This window comes from Pristiophorus japonicus, chromosome 1, assembly GCF_044704955.1.
Source record: "Pristiophorus japonicus isolate sPriJap1 chromosome 1, sPriJap1.hap1, whole genome shotgun sequence".
NCBI classification, from domain to species: domain Eukaryota; kingdom Metazoa; phylum Chordata; class Chondrichthyes; family Pristiophoridae; genus Pristiophorus; species Pristiophorus japonicus.
Window position 1 is genome coordinate 298,674,878 of NC_091977.1, and position 18,945 is coordinate 298,693,822.

The 18,945-nt window shown below is 42.3% G+C and overlaps 1 protein-coding gene across 1 annotated transcript in view; it reads left to right on the plus strand.

The window, feature by feature from the left end:
- The window catches only part of fer1l6 (fer-1 like family member 6), a 232,082-nt gene that overhangs the window by 40,533 nt on the left and 172,604 nt on the right, over positions 1–18,945 (plus strand). Inside the window, exons 9-12 of the mRNA XM_070879557.1 lie at positions 1,391–1,577; positions 3,973–4,165; positions 6,041–6,381; positions 17,031–17,139. Coding sequence (XP_070735658.1) covers positions 1,391–1,577; positions 3,973–4,165; positions 6,041–6,381; positions 17,031–17,139 — 830 coding nt within the window. The remainder of the gene's footprint in view (positions 1–1,390; positions 1,578–3,972; positions 4,166–6,040; positions 6,382–17,030; positions 17,140–18,945) is intronic.

Sequence of the window (18,945 nt, forward strand, 5' to 3'; positions counted from 1 at the left end):
TCTCCGTAATCCCAATTATATCTTATTCATTAATAGCTGCCTGCACAATTAATTTGTCCTCCTTATTAGAATACTCCTCACATTGAGGCACAGAGCCCTCAGGCTTGTCTTTTTAACACACTTTGTCCCTTTAGAATTTTGCTGTAATGTGGCCCTTTTTGATTTTTGCCTTGGGTTTCTCTGCCCTCCACTTTTACTTTTCTTCTTTCTATCTTTTGCTTCTGCCCCCATTTTACTTCCCTTTGTCTCCCTGCATAGGTTACCATTCCCCTGCCATATTAATTCAACCCCCTCCCCAGCAGCACTAACAAACACTCCCCCTAGGACATTGGTTCCGGTCCTGCCCAGGTGCAGACCGTCCGGTTTGTACTGGTCCCACCTCCCCCAGAACCGGTCCAATGTCCCAGGAATTTGAATCCCTCCCTCCTGCACCACTCCTCAAGCCACGTATTCATCTTAGCTGTCCTGAAATTCCTACTCTGACTAGCACGTGACACTGGTAGCAATCCTGAGATTACTACCTTTGATGTCCTACTTTTTAATTTAACTCCTAGCTCCCTAAGCTCAGCTTGTAGGACCTCATCCCGTTTTTTACCTATATCATTGGTACCTATATGCACCACGACAACTGGCTGTTTATCCTCCCCCTTCAAAATGTCCTGCACCTGCTCCGAGACATCTTTGACCCTTGCACCAGGGAGGCAACATACCATCCTGGAGTCTCGGTTGCAGCCACAGAAATGTCTATCTAGTCCCCTTACAATTGAATCCCCTATCACTATAGCTCTCCCACTCTTTTTCCTGCCCTCCAATGCATCTTGAAAAGTATTTGTTTTTCAACCAAATTAATGTTTTTTTCTAAAGATAGTGAATCTGTATTTTAATTTAAAAATACTATGCTCACGGTGATAACTTAAGCGCCATTGAATGAAACAATTTCCAATTCAGGCAACAAGCTTGCCAGCTCAGGTGTAGCACAGTTAGATGCAGAGTGACGTTTCCTCTACTCCACCTGAGAAGAGCACCTATGTGCTATTTTTTGCTTTTCCTCCACCAATCAACATTAGATCTGTCAGTGAGATTGCTACTGAGGGTTTGCATTTGGGGCAGTTCTGTGCTGTAGGCCCAAGACCACTGGAATGGGATTGAGAGACTGTCAAACTCATTTCACAGAGGACCCTTGCAGCTAGCACACTGAGGAGATTCTCATTCCATCATTCTGAGCTGGAGTTGATCCTCGGTTCCAGAGGTGAAAGGTCACTGTGTCACCTAACTCCCCTGTATTTCAATTTTTTAAAATTGCTTTTTGGTTCAGTTAATGTTCGCTCCTTAAAAAAAATGTAAAAGATGTTGAATTTGTATTTACAGTGCAATTTTTGGTCTGTAATAGGAATCTGCTCATTCCAATGGGGTTTCCAACTGAAAGACCTTGGGCAAGCTTTTTTGTCAAAATTTACAAAGCTCAGGGACTTCCGACGATGAACTCCAGCATCATGGCAAATGTAACAAAAGCATTTATGAAAGATAACAAGGACTTTGTGGATCCATATGTCATCGTCACCTTTTCTGGTCAAAGGGTATTCCCTTTAAAATTATTTTTCTGTTTATTAGCACTTTTATTGCACCAATCTGCGACTTCACCAAAGTGATTGTGACTTGAAGCAGTTTATTTGAGACAGATGCCAAATAACTTTATTAATTAGGCCTAGGTGTCTTGCCTTTTATTATGTTACATGTTATTTGTTACAAAATGTGAGGGCCAATTTTAACCCTACCTAGCAGGCGGAAACCGGGCAGGTGGGGAGCTAAAATGACTGTAGTGACTTGCACTCTCCGATCCCGCGGGTTGTAATTTTATTCTGCTCTTTTGAGCAGGCAATCTGGAAACACACGCTGGAAGGCAACGGAGCCCCTCTTTAACTATGCAGATCACCTGCAATTTTGATCCAAAGCCAGCACGGATAGCCATCACAGCTGAGGGACATAGGAGAGGAATAGGCCATTCAGCCCCTCGAGCTTGTTCCATCATTCAATGAGATTGTGGCTGATCTAAATCTTAACTCCATCCACCTGCCTCCACTCCATCCATATCCTTTTATATTCATGGCTAGCAAAGATCTATCAAATTCAGATTTAAAATGATTAGTTTGCTAGCTGCATTTGTGGGAAAGAGTTCCACACTTCTACCATTTTCGTGCAGAATTGTTTTCTAACTTCTCTCCTGAAAGGCCAGGCTCTGATTTTAAGATTATGTCCCCTTGTCCTAGACACTTCTACCAACAGAAAATGTTCTGCTCCCTCTACACTATCAATTCCATTCAAAATCCTAAAAACCTCAATCAAATCACCCTTTAACCTTCTACATTCCAGGGAATACAAGCCTAGTTTATGTAATCTCTCCTCACCCTTGGAGCTCTGGTAACATTTTGGTTAGGTTAGCTTCCCCACCAGCTCAGAAGATGTCCAGAAAGGCAAATTCGTTTTCAAATGTTTTTGTTTCCTTGTGGGTCAGGAGTTGCAGGAGTGCTCCTTTGGACCCCACAAGAAAATCTTGGACCTCCCCTGCCCCGGGCTTCCCTCCCCCTCCCCTGACAGTAACACCTTCACAACTCTCCTCCTAACCACTTACCTCACTACTGGGGACTGTTCCTTTTGGTCTTCAGTGGTGGCCTCCTGCTGCCTAAAATGCCACTCCCAGCCTGCCAGGTTCAGGTGGGAGACTGACCATGTAGATGAGGCGTGGGAGTTAGTATTCCTATCCTTACAACAACAACAGTGCATCCTGTGACGTACAGTAGACAATGTCTGGAGATCTGCCAGTATTGTAATATAGTTCATCTTATTACAACCAAACATTGAATTACTTTGAAATGCAATAAGTATTGTTATGTAAGCAAGCAAAGCAGCCATTGCTGCTCTGTACCAGTGACATCCCATAAATTGCCATTAGATTACCGTACTAATTTTTTGGTGGTATTGTTATAATACTATGGGATCTTTAACATTCACCTGAATCAATGGAAAAGGCCGACAGAATGTAACAGTTCCCTCAGTAAATGGCAGAGAAATGGACAAAGTTAATAATTCTATTCAAAAAGATGTTGTTCATCTACCTCTACACTGGAGAATCTGCAAATTCTCATCTGTGATAAATCTTCAGGGCCTTGGCTTGGTAACCACAGAGGTGACTTTCACCGTGGGCTGACATCGGGAGCAGAGCCGGAAGTTCAATGTTAAAGTGTAGGGGGTTGGGCGGGGGGATGGTGTTGGTGGGTAGGACAGACTGCCAACAGAGCGGAAGAGTTATGTGAGGCCAGGAGGAGCATTCATGAATAAAAAACAAAAGTTTGTAGAATGGTCTGCAGTGGTCCCTTCAAGATTGCATTGGGTTCCTCCCACTGGTGTAGGGCCCTGATTTGTATAATTGAAAGTCAGGCCCCCCTGAGCTGCATGGCCACAACTATGTCACTAGGGATTGGGCACATATGTATTCTCTCATATTAAATCCCCAAGGATCCAACATATACCATTCCCCACTGTATTGTCAAATAAAAATACAGTAATCCATAAAACCGACAGAAGTGGACACATGCCACTGAGTTACAATGATAACATGCCTACCATTGTTGGGCTCTAGTTGCCAATGTTGGATTTTTCCAAAATAATCGGAGTGGCCAATCGCCCACTCAAGTACTTTTACTGGATGGCACTTAATCTGTTTCAGTCATGTATTTCTGGCTAATGTAGCAATTTGTATTCCTTCAATAGACCATGAAAATATGTTCATAGACATTCTGTTGTAGCTGCTGTCGTATGGATTTGAATGAGATTGCAGCTGAATCTAAATCCAGATTCCAAATGTTGAACCTAGCCAGTGATGTGAAAGTTGTTGGAATAGAATGATTTCTTCCCTCCACTCTGTTCATGACAAAGACTCTCATTTTGGCTTTACTGTTTTCGTCTGGTCGTCAGGGCCGAACAGCTGTGCAGAAAAGCAGTGCTGAACCTGTCTGGAATGAACAGATAATTTTCAAAGAAATGTTTCCACCACTCTGCCGTCGAGTCAAAATTCAGGTGTGGGATGAAGGGAATGTTAATGATGTTGCCATAGGAACTCATTTCATTGACTTGAAGAAAATATCAAATGAACAGGATGGTGAAAAAGGTAAAAACCATTTGTGAAATTTCTCAGCAAAAAATCAATTTCCTTTCAAAGAAAATGTTCATTTAAATTTTTATTATAAAATGAATGTTGTGTAAGTATTTAATGATTGAATAGAATCACTAGGCCTCAAAATAAAAAGTATTGAATGCTTAATAGTTAAAGCCATTACATACATCGGCAGTAGCAAGATGATGTTTTTGTTATGAAAGAAAGACTTGCATTTATATAGCGCCTTTCACGACCACCGGACGTCCCAAAGCGCTTTACAACCAATGACGTACTTTTGGAGTGTAGTCACTGTTGTAATGTGGGAAATGCAGCAGCCAATTTGCACACAGCAAACTCCCACAAACAGCAATGTGATGATGACCAGAAAATCTGTTTTCAGTGATAAATATTGGCCAGGCCACCAGGGATAACTCCCCTGCTTTTCTTCGAAATAGTGGCATGGGATCTTTTAAATCCACTTGAGAGAACAGATAATATTGTTGACAATATTGCTATTCTCTTGATTTATATATTTAAGACTTTCAAATAAATTCTTCATATTTCAAAAGATCTGAGAGTTGAAGTTGGGGCAAAAAAGATAAATAAGGTATTGGGTTTCATCAGAAGGATGACAAAGTACAAATTACGAGAGTTATAAGGGACCACTTTCTTAAATCGCACTCCTGGCTCGAAGTCGTACCCGCTGGTATTGGCAGTCAGGAATTTGGTTGCAGCCCCTACAATTTTTCATTAATTTTAATGGATGGAATGTTGTGGGAAGTTTGGTAGGATTTCTGATCGGTGCTTCTGGTGGGTGAGGTTTCGTGCCAGGCACACTATTTCAGAAAATGACCCCTACATTGTTATATAAAGCAGTGGTTCGACCCTGCTGGGAATACTAAGTGCAATTTCAGGTCACCAAATCAGAGGAAGGATTTTATTACCCTTGAGAGGGCATGCAGATGAAAAACAAAGACAATTTTTGATATGGACACTTTAAGTGAGCCATGGTTTAGAACATAGGCTTGTTTTCTTTGGAAGAGAGGAAATTTTGAGAAAATTGACATTTTTAGGATTGAGTGAAATTGATAACATCGATTTAAGCAAATTGTTCATTGTGGTGAAGGAAAGAAACTCCAGTCCAGGGGACTGAAGTTAAAATTAGTCGATCAGGAGTTAAGAGAAGTCAGGTGGAATGTTTTCCCCAAGGTACAATATAGTTGAGGAGTGAGTTTTTAGGGCAAGACATTGAAGCAGACTGTTTAAATGAACCCAGTAGATGATTACATGCATTTTGGAGGGAGAAGGGACTGAAGAATATGGTTCGGAGATAGGTAGGTGCCATTGATCTCTGAAAATTGAATGCGCTTGTTCCTAATGGCCTTTGCCTAAAAATTCTTTGTATCCATATCATTAACTCAAGAAATAAGGATGGCTCAATAGTTACAACACTAGCCTTAGGAGTATCTACCAAGAGACCCAAATTGCAATTATGGCCTCAAATGACTTTGAGATTTGGGATATTTCCAGAGGGGTAGGTTTAATAATTTTGCTGAGTTGTCTAGCAGAAGCAAAATAATCTGGCGTGTAAGGTGGGAGTAGGTCCCTTCTTTCACCATTTATGTGTGACTCCTGGTGGTTGATCAAGGAACATCATTAAAATGATATCCGTGCAGATGTCAACAGGTTGGACCTTCCCACCTCCCCTCCAAACTGAGGAGGAGCATAGTTTGGACAGTAAGACCAACAAGGGTGGGGGAAATACAAATAATAAAGACAAAAACAAATGAACAAAAGCATTAAATAAATTGTTAATATTCAAAAATTGGAAAATGATATCAAGTGAAAATTGTTATCTAGAAAAACATCATTGTGTGCTTCTTTCAGGATTTTTGCCAACTTTTGGACCAGCGTGGATCAATTTGTACGGCTCAGCCCGCAATTATACCCTAATGGATGATAATCAGGAGCTCAATATGGGCTTTGGAGAAGGAGTATCATTCAGGGGCCGTCTCCTGATTGAAATTGCAGTGGAGATTCTGTCAGCGGGGGCAGCTGACTCCAGATTCTCTAAGCTAGCAAACGAATTGAAGATTGTGCCTAAAGAGCCGAAATCTGGGAAAGACCAAAAGATGTCGCCGACAGCTGAAGAATCCAAACCCTCTAGCTCTTCTGATAAGACAAAATCTACGGAAGTTGAAGTGGAATCAATACAGCCTTCTTCTTGGGTTTGTTTTACAATCACCAGTTCTTGCAAGTTAATCTCGAGATGGGGGCATGATGAGTTGAGAAGGAATGAAGTTGTGGTCCCTGTTACATTTTTTCCTTAAAGTTTATTACCAATATATTAACTGTTTTCAAGTTTGATTGCAATCTCCGAGACTTTTGTTGGAATCAGAAAAAGCAGATAGGTTAATTTCAGATAGTTTCATGCTACTTCCCTTTAATATAATTACTTTACAGGTTAGGATTTAACTTACCAGAATTACAGATACACATTAATCTCTTGCTCAGTTTCATCGTAAAGCAAAATTGTTAAAAAAATTGTGCAGCTAATAGTAACAGAGGTCTATTGAGCTTTTGAAATATGTTTGAAAATGTAAAATGTACATTATATGTCAACCTTATCATTGAAATTTTAAATGTTTCTTGTTCCAAGAATAGATAGATGTGAATCTGTATACAGTGCAGGTCATTGTCAGTAATGAATGTTAATTTTCACTAACTTAATCCAATTTGAAAATTATTTTTATTTATTGGTTTATTCCCCCTTATCTTTCTCTAATAGTTATTCGCTTCTGGGAAATTAGAAAAGAATGATACAAATGTAACCCAGCTATTTAAGGAGGGAGGGAGAGAGAACATGGGGAACTACAGACCAGTTAGCCTGACATCAGTAGTAGGGAAAATGCTAGAACCTATTATTAAGGACCTGGTAACAGGGCACATAGAAAATAATAATATGATTGGGCAGGGTCAACACGGATTTACGAAAGGGAAATCAGGTTTGACAAATCTGTTTCCAAAATTTTAAAAGTTAGTGTCCCAAACGGCGCTATCGAATTTCGCAATCTAGGGCTATATTTTCTAGAGTTTAGAAGAATGAGAGGTGATATTGAAACATACAAAGTTCTTACAGGGCTTGACAGGGTAGATGCAGGGAGGATGTTTCCCCTGGTTGGGGAGTCTAGAACCAGGGGTCACAGTCTCAGAATAAGGGGTAGGCCATTTAGGACTGAGATGAGGAGAAATTTCTTCACTCAGAAGGTGGTGAATCTTTGGAATTCTCTACCCGAGAGGACTGTGAAGGCTCAGTCATTGAGCATATGTAAGACAGAGAGCGATAGATTATTGAATATTAAGGGAATCAAGAGATATGGGGATAGTGCAGGAAAGTGGAGTCGAGGTGGAAGATCAGCCATGGTCTTATTGAATGGTGGAGCAGGCTCAAGGGGCCGAATGGCCTACTCTTGCTCCTAATTCTTAACAAGGAAGGCGGCAGGAGAAGCTGTTTTTTTTACAAAAACCATTTGGGATCCATGACTTTATAAATCGAAGCATAGGGCTGGCTTTTCAGTCTTCTGCTGCCCCTGTTAGCACCCCGGAGGGATGGCAATAACGGTGGTAAACACTTCCGGGTGGACGGCCAACTTCCAGCGTCCCGTCGGAACTTTCGATGCCAGTTTTGACAGGGCATTACCGCCTGGAAGAGGAAAACCGGTGTGCAATGCCCCTGGCTGTGACACCGGCTTGATTTTTGGCTGCTGTTCCATCCACAGCACTCAATAGAGCGCCCTGATGGGACCGCCTGTGAAAGCGGGCGGTCCGAGCTGTAGCAGCTGCAATGAGGTAAGTAATGTCGACCTTAGGTAAGTGTGATTGTTTTTTTTTTTTCGATTTATGTTGTGGTGGCGTGAGGTATTTATTGGGAATGATTTTGATGCTTTTTGTTCAGGTTTACCACCACTTCCCTCCCCTCCCCCAGGCCTTTCTTACAGCACTCCGAGGCTGGCTCTTTAACTCGGTATTTTCCCATGCTCAGCTAGCCTAGCACCCTGAGAGAAGTGTGGAACACCTCCCTTAGCGCTCTGCCCCACACTCAAGGCCCAGCTGATGAATTTTGCTGACTGAGGCATAAACCGTTTCTGGGTGCCATCATTTACTGCCCTGCCCCACTGCCATTAATGCCCCAAAATGAGCAGAACCGAAAATCCAACACAAAGAGTACAAAAGCAAGGAAGTTTTGCTGAACTGTTATAAATTGCTGGTTAGGCCCCACTTAGAGTATTGTGTCCAATCTGGACACCACGCCTCAGGAAGGATGTCAAGGCCGCTGTTTAGTTTTGTCAGGATATTGAATGGTCTTAAAAAACAAGTCCAGACCTAGGCATCTAGGTTAAAAGTGGCTATTCTATCAGTTTGATATGCTTAACCTTCCATATCGTTTTGCTCTGTCGCAAGAAGTCTCTTCAGCTCTATCAGGCTGCGAGTGCCTGCTTCATCACAGTAGGTGACTCCATCACAGGAGGAACAGCTGGCCTTTCCCACATACATAGAAACATAGAAACATAGAAAATAGGTGCAGGAGTAGGCCATTTGGCCCTTCGAGCCTGCACCACCATTCAATATGATCATGGCTGATCATGCAACTTCAGTACCCCATTCCTGCTTTCTCTTCATACCCCTTGATCCCTTTAGCCGTAAGGGCCACACCTAACTTCCATTTGAATCCATCTAACAAACTGGCCTCAACAACTTTCTGTGGTAGAGAATTCCACAGGTTCACAATTCTCAGAGTGAAGAAGTTTCTCCTCATCTCGGTCCTAAATGGCTTGCCCCTTATCCTTAGACTGTGACCACTGGTTCTGGACTTCCCCAACATCGGGAACATTTTTCCTGCATCTAACCTGTCCAATCCCATCAGAATTTTATATGTTTATATGAGATTCCCTCTCATTCTTCGAAATTCTAGTGAATATAAGCCTAGTCGATCCAGTCTTTCTTCATATGTCAGTCCTGCCATCCCAGGAATCAGTCAGGTGAACCTTCGCTGCACTCCCTCAATAGCAAATGTGATATATTCACAGAGCACAGCACACACAGCTTCCTAACATGGCAGGCAGCTCTCTTGGAAGTCTCCGGAAATCTGCCGAGTTCTGTTCATTATTAACCCTGCACTTGCAGTACACAATATGTCCACATCCATAGTGTGGAGCTACAAACATTACAAGCTTACAGACATTACACTTCTCCCTCCTTAATGAAGAAACTATCATAATAAACATCATATAAAACTTTCATGTTTATACATAACACAGGATATAAACTTATTTTTTTTCCATATTTACAAATTTAACTTTACCACTTGTTTTCTGTTTCGAAGAGGATACCTTCGCTCTCGAACAGAACCTTTCAAACATGGTCTCGAATCTAAACTCATTCAAGGCTCATCCTGAGGAATGTTTTCCTCCACAGAATTTCCTTGATTTTCATTTGAACTCACTCTAACTTCAGGCTCTTTGTTTTCCTGACTCGGACTCAGACTTTGATTTTGATTCTCTCCTGGATTTGTTTCCAGTACATTGGATTTAGGATTTGCTACTGGTGTATCAAAACTATCTCATGAGTCAGAAATAATTGAATCATTCCCACCTTCAACTCCTTCCATGTCTGTAGGTAAAATATGATCAATATGAACAAACCTAACCTGTCCATTATCAAACATCTTTACCAAATATGTGCGAACACCACATATCTTCACCACTCTTCCTGGTAACCACTTTAACCATTTATGGTGATGGTTCTTCACTCTCACGTTCTGGTTTAATTTCACACTTCTTTCTTTTACCCTACCTCTATCATGACTCTCTTTCTGTCTTAATTGTATCTTTTCTACGGACTGTGCCAAATTTGGCTTTAACAACGAGAATCTGGTTCGAGGCTGTCGTTGGAGAAACAACTCTACTGGTGTTTTACCAGTAGTTGTATGTGGAGTATTTCGATATGTAATCAAAAAATTAGCCAATTTGTGATCCAATGACAACTGTCTTTTCCTTGGATTTGGATCTAACATTTGTTTTATGAGGGCACGTTTTACAATTTGTACAGTGCGCTCTGCTGCACCATTCGAAGCAGGATAGTATGGTGGAACCTTGATATGTTTCACACCATTTTTGCTCGTGATTGTGCAAATTCTTCTGACGAAATTGTGGTCCATTATCCAAAACAATTTCTTCAGGGAGGCCAAATGAAGAAAATAATTTTCGTAAAATGTCCAATGTTTTACTTGTTGTTATTTTTCACATTGGAAACACCTCAACCCACTTCGAATAGTTATCAATCACAATGAACAATTGTTGTCCTTCTAACTCAGCAAAATCAATATGTAGCCTTTGCCACACCCTGGGAGGCCATTTTCATGGATGTAATGGTACAGGTGGCGGTTGCTTGCTTACCGATTGACATGTCGTACACTGACTCACGATGTACTCTATATCTTTATCAAGACCTGGCCACCATAAATAACTGCGTGCAAAACTCTTGGTCAAGCACATTCCCAGGTGCTGGTCATGGAGGTCTCCTAATAATTTGGACCTGAATTTATTTGGTATTACCACTCTTGCACCCCACATGATACAATCTTTATCTACTGATAATTCATTCCTACGAATGAAGAATGGATGTGTATCTTTGTCTGTTACCTGGTTTGGCCATTCATTTGCAATATACTCATACACCTTTGACATCACTGGGTCACGTTTGGTTGCTCTACCAATCTCTTCAGCTGTGACTGGCAGTTCATCAATGTATGAAAAATAAAACACTTCTTCCCTATCGGGTGTAACTTGTTATGGGGAAGGCAATCTAGACATTGCATCAGCATTACTGTACTCAATATCATATGTATATGATGACAAAATCAAAACCCATCTCTGCATTCGGGCTGCAGCTAATGTTGGAACTGGGGACTTTGGATGGAGGATTGCTGTTAGTGGCTTATGGTCCATAACGATGGTAAACTTACGACCATACAAGTATTTGTGAAACTTCTTGACCCCAAAAATTAATGCCAAAGCTTCCCTTTCAATTTGCACATAATTACTCTCACTGACACTGAAAGTGCATGAAACAAAAGCAATTGGTCTCTCCTCCCCACTACTTAATACATGAGAGATTACTGCCCCAACTCCATATGGAGAGGCATCACATGCTAGCTTAATCTCCTTAGATATGTCATAATGAACTAACATGGTACTCTCTACCAATTTGCTTTTACACTCCTTGAATGCTGTATCGCATTCTTTTGACCACTTCCAATCGACCTGTTTTTCAAAAGTTCATTCAGTGGATGTAATACTGTAGCCAAATTTGGTAGGAACTTCCCATAATAGTTCAAAAGAGGCAAGAATGAACGAAGTTCAGTGACATTCCTGGGAGTGGGTGCATTTCTAATTGCATCCAATTTTTCCATGGTTGGATGTAAACCATCTTTGTCTACTCTGTACCCTAAGTACTCCACTGAGTTTTTTAATAACTCACACTTACGAGCAGACACTCGTACTCCGTGCTTCTCTAGCCATTTGAGGACTTTATTCAATATGTTATTATGAATTTGCCTATTTGGTGCTGAAATTAGTATGTCATCCAAATAACATACTACCTCTTCAATACCTTGCAAAATCTGGTTCATCACCCCTTGGAATATGGCAGGGGCGGAAGACACTCCAAACGGTAGCCTATTAAATTGATATAGACCTAGATAAGTATTTATAGTCAAACATGTTCAAGCTGTAAGTAGGCATTCGTAAGATCCAGTTTTGAGAAGATCTGACCACCTGTCAGTGTTGAGAAAAAATCTTCTATATTCGGCAATGTATTGGGGACATTACCCTCTAGGACCTGGTTTACGGTTATTTTATAATCACCACACAATCTTACCTTACCATCAGACTTAGGTACAACAACAATGGGTGTGGCCCAATGACATCGATCTATCTTACATATAAGGTTCTCAGTCTCTAGTCTTTTGAGTTCTTGCTCAACTTTCTCCTTGAATGGATATGGTACGGAACGTGGCTTGTAGTAAACCGATCTAGCGTCCTTCTGTACCCTGACACTCGCCTTGAAGCCTTGGATCGGACTGCCCGATTCGCAGAACACCTTCGGATAATGCTTGATAACCTCATCCGTTGATGAAAATCTCGCTTCCACACAGAAAATCTTACTCCAATCCAGCTTCAGTGAGCTCAACCAATTTCTTCCTAGTAAGGCAGGCTTGCCTCCTTTTACTACTATTAGAGGCAAGTTCTGAAATTGATCTTTATTTTTCACCGGTACGGTGATACGACCTACCACAGGAATTTTCTCTCCCGAGTAGCCTCGCAGCTCTATCTTGGATTTCTCCAGTTGAAAATCACGCAATTTGTCGAGGTACAGTGACTCCGGTATTACACTCATGGAGGCATCCGTGTCAATTTCCATTGGTATCTTGAATCCTGCAACATCTATGTGGATTTGATGCTTTCCGAATCGCTGTCCGTTAACCTTGTGCTCCTGATGACGTGTAATTCTAACATCTCCTCGTCCTGTTGTTGTTCTTCCATGCTATGTAGTCTCTTGGGATTTCTACTCATAGCTTTGAACGCTGGACTCATAGCTGTAAAAGCTTGTTTACCCTTCAGTCGGCATGCCTTCGCAAAATCCCAGTCTTTCTGCAGAAGAAACACTCTGCCTTCACGTATGGACAACTTTGAGCAATGTGTTGTCCCAGGCACCTGTAGCACGACTTCGACGCTCTGGTAGAATTTCCAGTTTCTGAGACTTTAGGCCATGCCCGTCTTTTACTTTGAACCTGCAGGTGATTTACCTCGGTTGACTGACGACCGTAATTATTATTTAATTCTCGGGAATATTGTTCGGCCATACCCATCGACCTCGCTGTCTGACAAGCAATCTCAAAAGTCAAGTCATCCATCATCAATAACTTCCTTCTGATCGCATCATTTTTCACCCCACAAACAAAATGATCCCGTAATGCTCGGTTTTGAAAGTTTCCAAAATTACAGTGCAACGATAGCTTCTTTAATGCACTGATACTTTCATCAGCCTTTTGATTCCGAATCCTGAAACGATAGCTTTCAGCAATTTCTAATAGTTTGGGGTTATAGTGCTGCTCCAGCTTTGTCAAAATCTCTTTAAGCATTGTGTCCTTTGGCTCGTCAGGCACAAGCAGATTTACAAGAGTGTCATATAATGCCGGACCTACCTCCGATAAGAAGATCGCTGTCTTACGTTCCAACACAGCCCAGTTCTGGACTGCATTGTCTGGAACTTCGATTATGTTATTTGCAATGAAATACAATTCTAGCCGATCCATATATGCTTTAATATGTTCCCGGTCATGTCTATATTCACCCAAATGTCCCAATATACCTGCCATTTTAATCTCTAGCTGTTCACACCGTGTGCTGTATTTTACCTCGGATTTTGTAGCTTTTTTTCCAAAGACAGAAACTTCCAAAGTCTCTCTGTCGGCTGGCTGAAACCTTCACCAACAAAATTTCAGCTTTAAATCATCCAAAAAATCCCATCTCAATCGCCAAATGTGATATACTCACAGAGCACAGCACACACAGCTTCCTAACATGGCAGGCAGCTCTCTTGGAAGTCTCCGGAAATCTGGCTAGTTCTGTTTATTATTAACCCAGCACTTGCAGTACACAAGACGTCCACATCCACAGTGTGGAGCTACAAACATTACAAGCTTACAGACATTACAGCAAGAATGTCCTTCCTCAGATTAGGAGACCAAAACTGTACACAATATTCAAAGTGAGGCCTCACCAAGGCCCTGTACAACTGCAGTAAGACCTCCCTGCTCCCATACTCAAATCCTCTCACTATGAAGGCCAACATGCCATTTGCCTTCTTCACCGTCTGCTCTACCTGCATGCCTACTTTCAATGACTGATGTACCATGACACCCAGGTCTCGTTGCACCTCCGCTTTTCCTAATCTGTCACCATTCAGATAATATTTTGCCTTCCTGTTTTTGCCACCAAAGTGGATAGCCTCACATTTATCCACATTATACTGCATCTGCCATGCATTTGCCCACTCACCTAACTGGCCAAGTCACCTTGCAGCCTCTTAGCATCCTCCTTACAGCTCACACTGCCACCCAGCTTAGTGTCATCTGCAAACTTGGAGATATTACACTCAATTCCTTTGTCTAAATCATTAATGTATAGTGTAAATAGCTGGGCTCCCAGCACTGAACCTTATGGTACCCCACTAGTCACTGCCTGCCATTCTGAAATGGACCTGTTTATTCCTACTCTGTGCTTCCTGTCTGCCAACCAGTTCTCTATCCACGTCAATACATTACCCCCAATACCATGTGCTTTAATTTTGCACACTAATCTCTTGTGTGGGACCTTGTCAAAAACCTTTTGAAAGTCCAAATACACCAAATCCACTGGTTCTCCCTTGTCCACTCTACTAATTACATCCTCAAAAAATTCTAGAAGATTTGTCAAGCATGATTTCCCTTTCATAAATCCATGCTGACTTGAACCGATCCTGGTACTGCTTTCCAAATATGCTGCTATTACATCTTTAATAATTGATTCCAACATTTTCCCCATTACCGATGTCAGGCTAACCGGTCCATAATTCTCTGTTTTCTCTCTCCCTCCTTTTTTAAAAAGTGGGGCTACATTAGCTACCCTCCAGTCGTTAGGAACTGATCCAGATTCTATAGAATGTTGGAAAATGACCACCAATGCATCCACTATTTCTGGAGCCACTTCCTTAATTACTCTGGGATGCAGACTATCAGGCCCTGGGGATTTATCGGCCTTCAATCCCATCAATTTCCCTAACACCATTTACTGACTAATAAGGATTTCCCTCAGTTCCTCCTTCTAGCTAGACCCTCGGTCCCCTAGTATTTTCGGAAGGTTATTTGTGTCTTCCTTAGTGAAGACAGAACCAAAGTATTTGTTCAATTGGTCTGCCATTTCTTCGTTCCCCATTATAAATTCACCTGATTCTGACTGCAAGGGACCTACATTTGTCATCACTAATCTTTTTCTCTTCACATAACTATAGAAGCTTTTGCAGTCACTTTTTATGTTCCCTGTAAGCTTACTCTCATGCTCTATTTCCCCCCTCCTAATTAAACCCTTTGTCCTCCTCTGCTGAATTCTAAATTTCTCCCAGTCCTCAGATTTGCTGCTTTTTCTGGCCAATTTATATGCCTCTTCCTTGGATTTAACACTATCCCTAATTTCCCTTGTTGGCCACAGTTGAGCCACCTTCCTCGTTTTATTTTTACGCCAGACAGGGATGTACAATTGTTGAAGTTCATCCATGTGATCTTTAAATGTCTGCCATTGCCTATCCACCCTCAACCCTTTAAGTATCATTCGCCAGTCTATCCTCGCCAATTCATGTCTCATACCATCGAACTTACCTTTCTTTAAGTTCAGGACCTTAGTCTCTGAATTAACGGTGTCACTCTCCATCTTAATGAAGAATTCTACCATATTATGATCACTCTTCCCCAAGGGGCCTCGCACAACAAGATTGCTAATTAATCCTCTCTCATTACACAACACCCAGTCTCGGATGGTCAGCTCTCTAGTTGGTTCCTCGACATATTGGTCTGGAAAACCATCCCTTTTACATTCCAGGAAATCCTCCTCCACCGTATTGCGACCAGTTTGGTTAACCCAATCTATATGTAGATTAAAGTCACACATGATAACTGCTGTACCTTCTTTGCACGCATCCCTCATTTCCTTTTTGATGCAATCCCCAACCTCACTACTACTGTGGTCTGTACACAACTCCCACTAACGTTTTCTGCCCTTTGGTGTTCTGTAGCTCTACCCATAGAGATTCCACATCATCCAAGCTAATGTCCTTCCTTACTATTGTGTTAATCTCCTCTTTAAGCAGCAACACTACCCCTAGGGTACTCAGCTCTCCTAGTTGGAACCACATTTTATATTGACCAGTCATAGAGTAATATTTATACCAGTAGTTCAGAGGTCTGCAGTGCAGAGGACAGTTACATTGTTCCAGCTGAAGTAGGCTGTTTGGAGTGAGCAGCTGCTGTGTGCAAATCAGGGATGTTTAAAATTACACGCACCATGTTGGTAATAAGTACATTAAAATATTAGTGAATAAAGAAATGTTGTACTATTTTATTGAAGGTTTTACTGCTTGGAGATAGAAATGAGTGGGTCCTCTAGGCTCCCCAGAAGGTTTTTTGTATTAAAACTAACCTACCTTTAGTTGGCTGCTGAAGAATGATGAATGTGGCAGGCCCAATGTCTGCTCTTCTCATTGATAACTAATTGTGTAAAGGGATCCTTGCACCGGTGTTGGACCCCGCATTAACAAATTCAAGGGCCCAACAGCAATATTAGGTGGCCTCCCAGGACGCTTAAAAAATTAGTCCTATGCATTTAGTAGTGGGACCAACACTTGTGCAGATTGGGCGCAAGCTGTCCCACTGTTGAATTAGTATACTCTGCGGTCGCTTTACACCCGAAAACAGGTGCAACACATACCAAGCTCTAAACTTCTACCCCTTAATATCTGGTATTCAGTTCATTAATATATTAAGTGTGATTTCAATCCAAATAAAAGGCGTTGAGAAAAACAAAGTATAGGACAGGAAGAATGGCAATAAATATTCTCATTTTAAAAGATGTGGTTTGAGAATTGGGTGTTTCCTGTTCAATTTTATCTCGGATATTTAAATCATTTGGAAAAACTGGAAGAAATGCAGATTTTTATTCTGAATCTATATTTACTATTTATCTTCTCAGTATTACCTGCTGTGACTAACAAATGCCTTTTTCAGATTGATGAAGAAACTGTACAAGATTTTCTTCTGTTTGGTACAGTGTTTGAAGCAACAATGATCGACAGGAAAATTGGTGAAAAGCCAATCAGCTTTGAGGTATCTTTAGGTAAGGAGTCACAGTTGTCTCTCTTGACTTACTTGATTAGTTTGAGTGTCTTTCGTTGTCAGTGTTTTGCCGCATCAGCAAATGCTGAACTGTGCAAGCCCAGTGTCTCTACTGAACAGTCACTGAGTGCAGAGTGAGAAAGCATTCCACTCTACATTGAAGTTTTATTTCAATGAACAGTAATAGCTGTTCAACAATGTCTCCCTCACTACACTATACCCTTCAGAGGAAGTGTAGGACAGATATGAGAGGAAAGCTGGGTGTATGCACGCACTCCACCAACTTCAGATACAATGAAGTTAGTGAAATCCATCTTCACCCTTGGATAAGGTCAGGTAGTGCCTCTACACTCACTCAGTCTCTGATGGCCACTGCCAATACAACAAAATCACTCTGAAACAGGTAATGCTACCACACTTGCACATTAGTATGTACATACAATGCCAACATTGGCCGGCATTTTCCACTTATGCATTCCCATGCCTACGATTTTCCATTTGTTCATTTTAATGAGTGCAAAATTGTGGGCTTGGGTTGGGAGGGTTTTTGCAGCAAATGTTTGTGAGATTGAAGTGTACAACTCCATCCAAATATAAACTAGTGTAAAATTGTGAAAAAGTAAAGCACAATCATCCTCCCTATACCCTCTGAACTTGGGGGAATCTATTCTTTCCTCATTACTCTCACAGTGCCCTGGATCTTGTGGTAAAAATAAGGACGTGCTTATTTGTACTGGCCACCATGCTCCACCTTTTGTTTCTGATTGGTCCCCTTGGATGATAAGCCACACCCTGAAGTTTCACAGGAATGTGCTACTGGAACCGCCCATCCCAAGGTCTCACTGACTTTGCAAATTGTAACTCGCAACACAGGTCAGAGCTCCCCAAAAGACAGCAAGGGCCAGCCAAAGTGCCTTACCCCAGTCCAAGTACATCCCTCTCCAAGTCAAAGTGCCTTACCCCAGTCCAAGTACATCCCTCTCCCAGTCAAAGTGCCTTCTCCCAGTCAAAGTGCCTTACCCCAGTCCAAGTCCATCCCTCTCCCAGCCAAAGTGCCTTACCCCAGTCCATCCCTCTCCCAGCCAAAGTGCCTTACCCCAGTCCAAGTACATCCTTCTGCCAGTCAAAGTGCCTTACCCCAGTCCAAGTATATCCCTCCCCCAGCCAAAGTGCCTTACCCCAGTCCAACTACATCCTTCGGCCAGTCAAAGTGCCTTACCCCAGCGCAAGTGCATCCTCCCCACCGCCCCCACCTCAACATAGATGGGGCAGGCATTGTGCATTGTGTACGGATTCTTAACAGGTTTATTGGGTATGAAATGAATAGTGACAGTGTCATGCCTTCTGGATATCATCCACTCTAACGATGTCCCTTGTAGGGGGTTGGAAGAACGTGATCCTTCTTCCCTGAGTTCCCTCTCTCCCCTCCGAGTCCCCGCCCCCCACCTATGTCTCTCCCCGCCCCCCCACCCGTGTCTCTCTCTCTCTCACCCCCAGCCTCTCTCCCCCCAGCCTCTCTCACTCTCCCCCAGCCTCTCTCACTCTCCCCAGCCTCTCTCTCTCTCTCCCCAGTCTCTCTCTCTCTCTCCCCCCCAGTCTCTCGCTCTCTCCCCGAGCCTCTTTGTCTCTCTCCCCCAGTCTCTCGCTCTCTCCCGTGGGCCTCTTTCTCTCTCCCCCAGCCTCTCTCTCTCCCCCCAGTGTCTCTCACTCTCCCCCAGCCTCTCTGTCTCTCCCCTCAGCCTCTCTCTCTCTCCCCCAGCCTCTCTCTTCCCCAGCCTCTCTCTCTCCCTCTCTGCCCCAGGCCTGC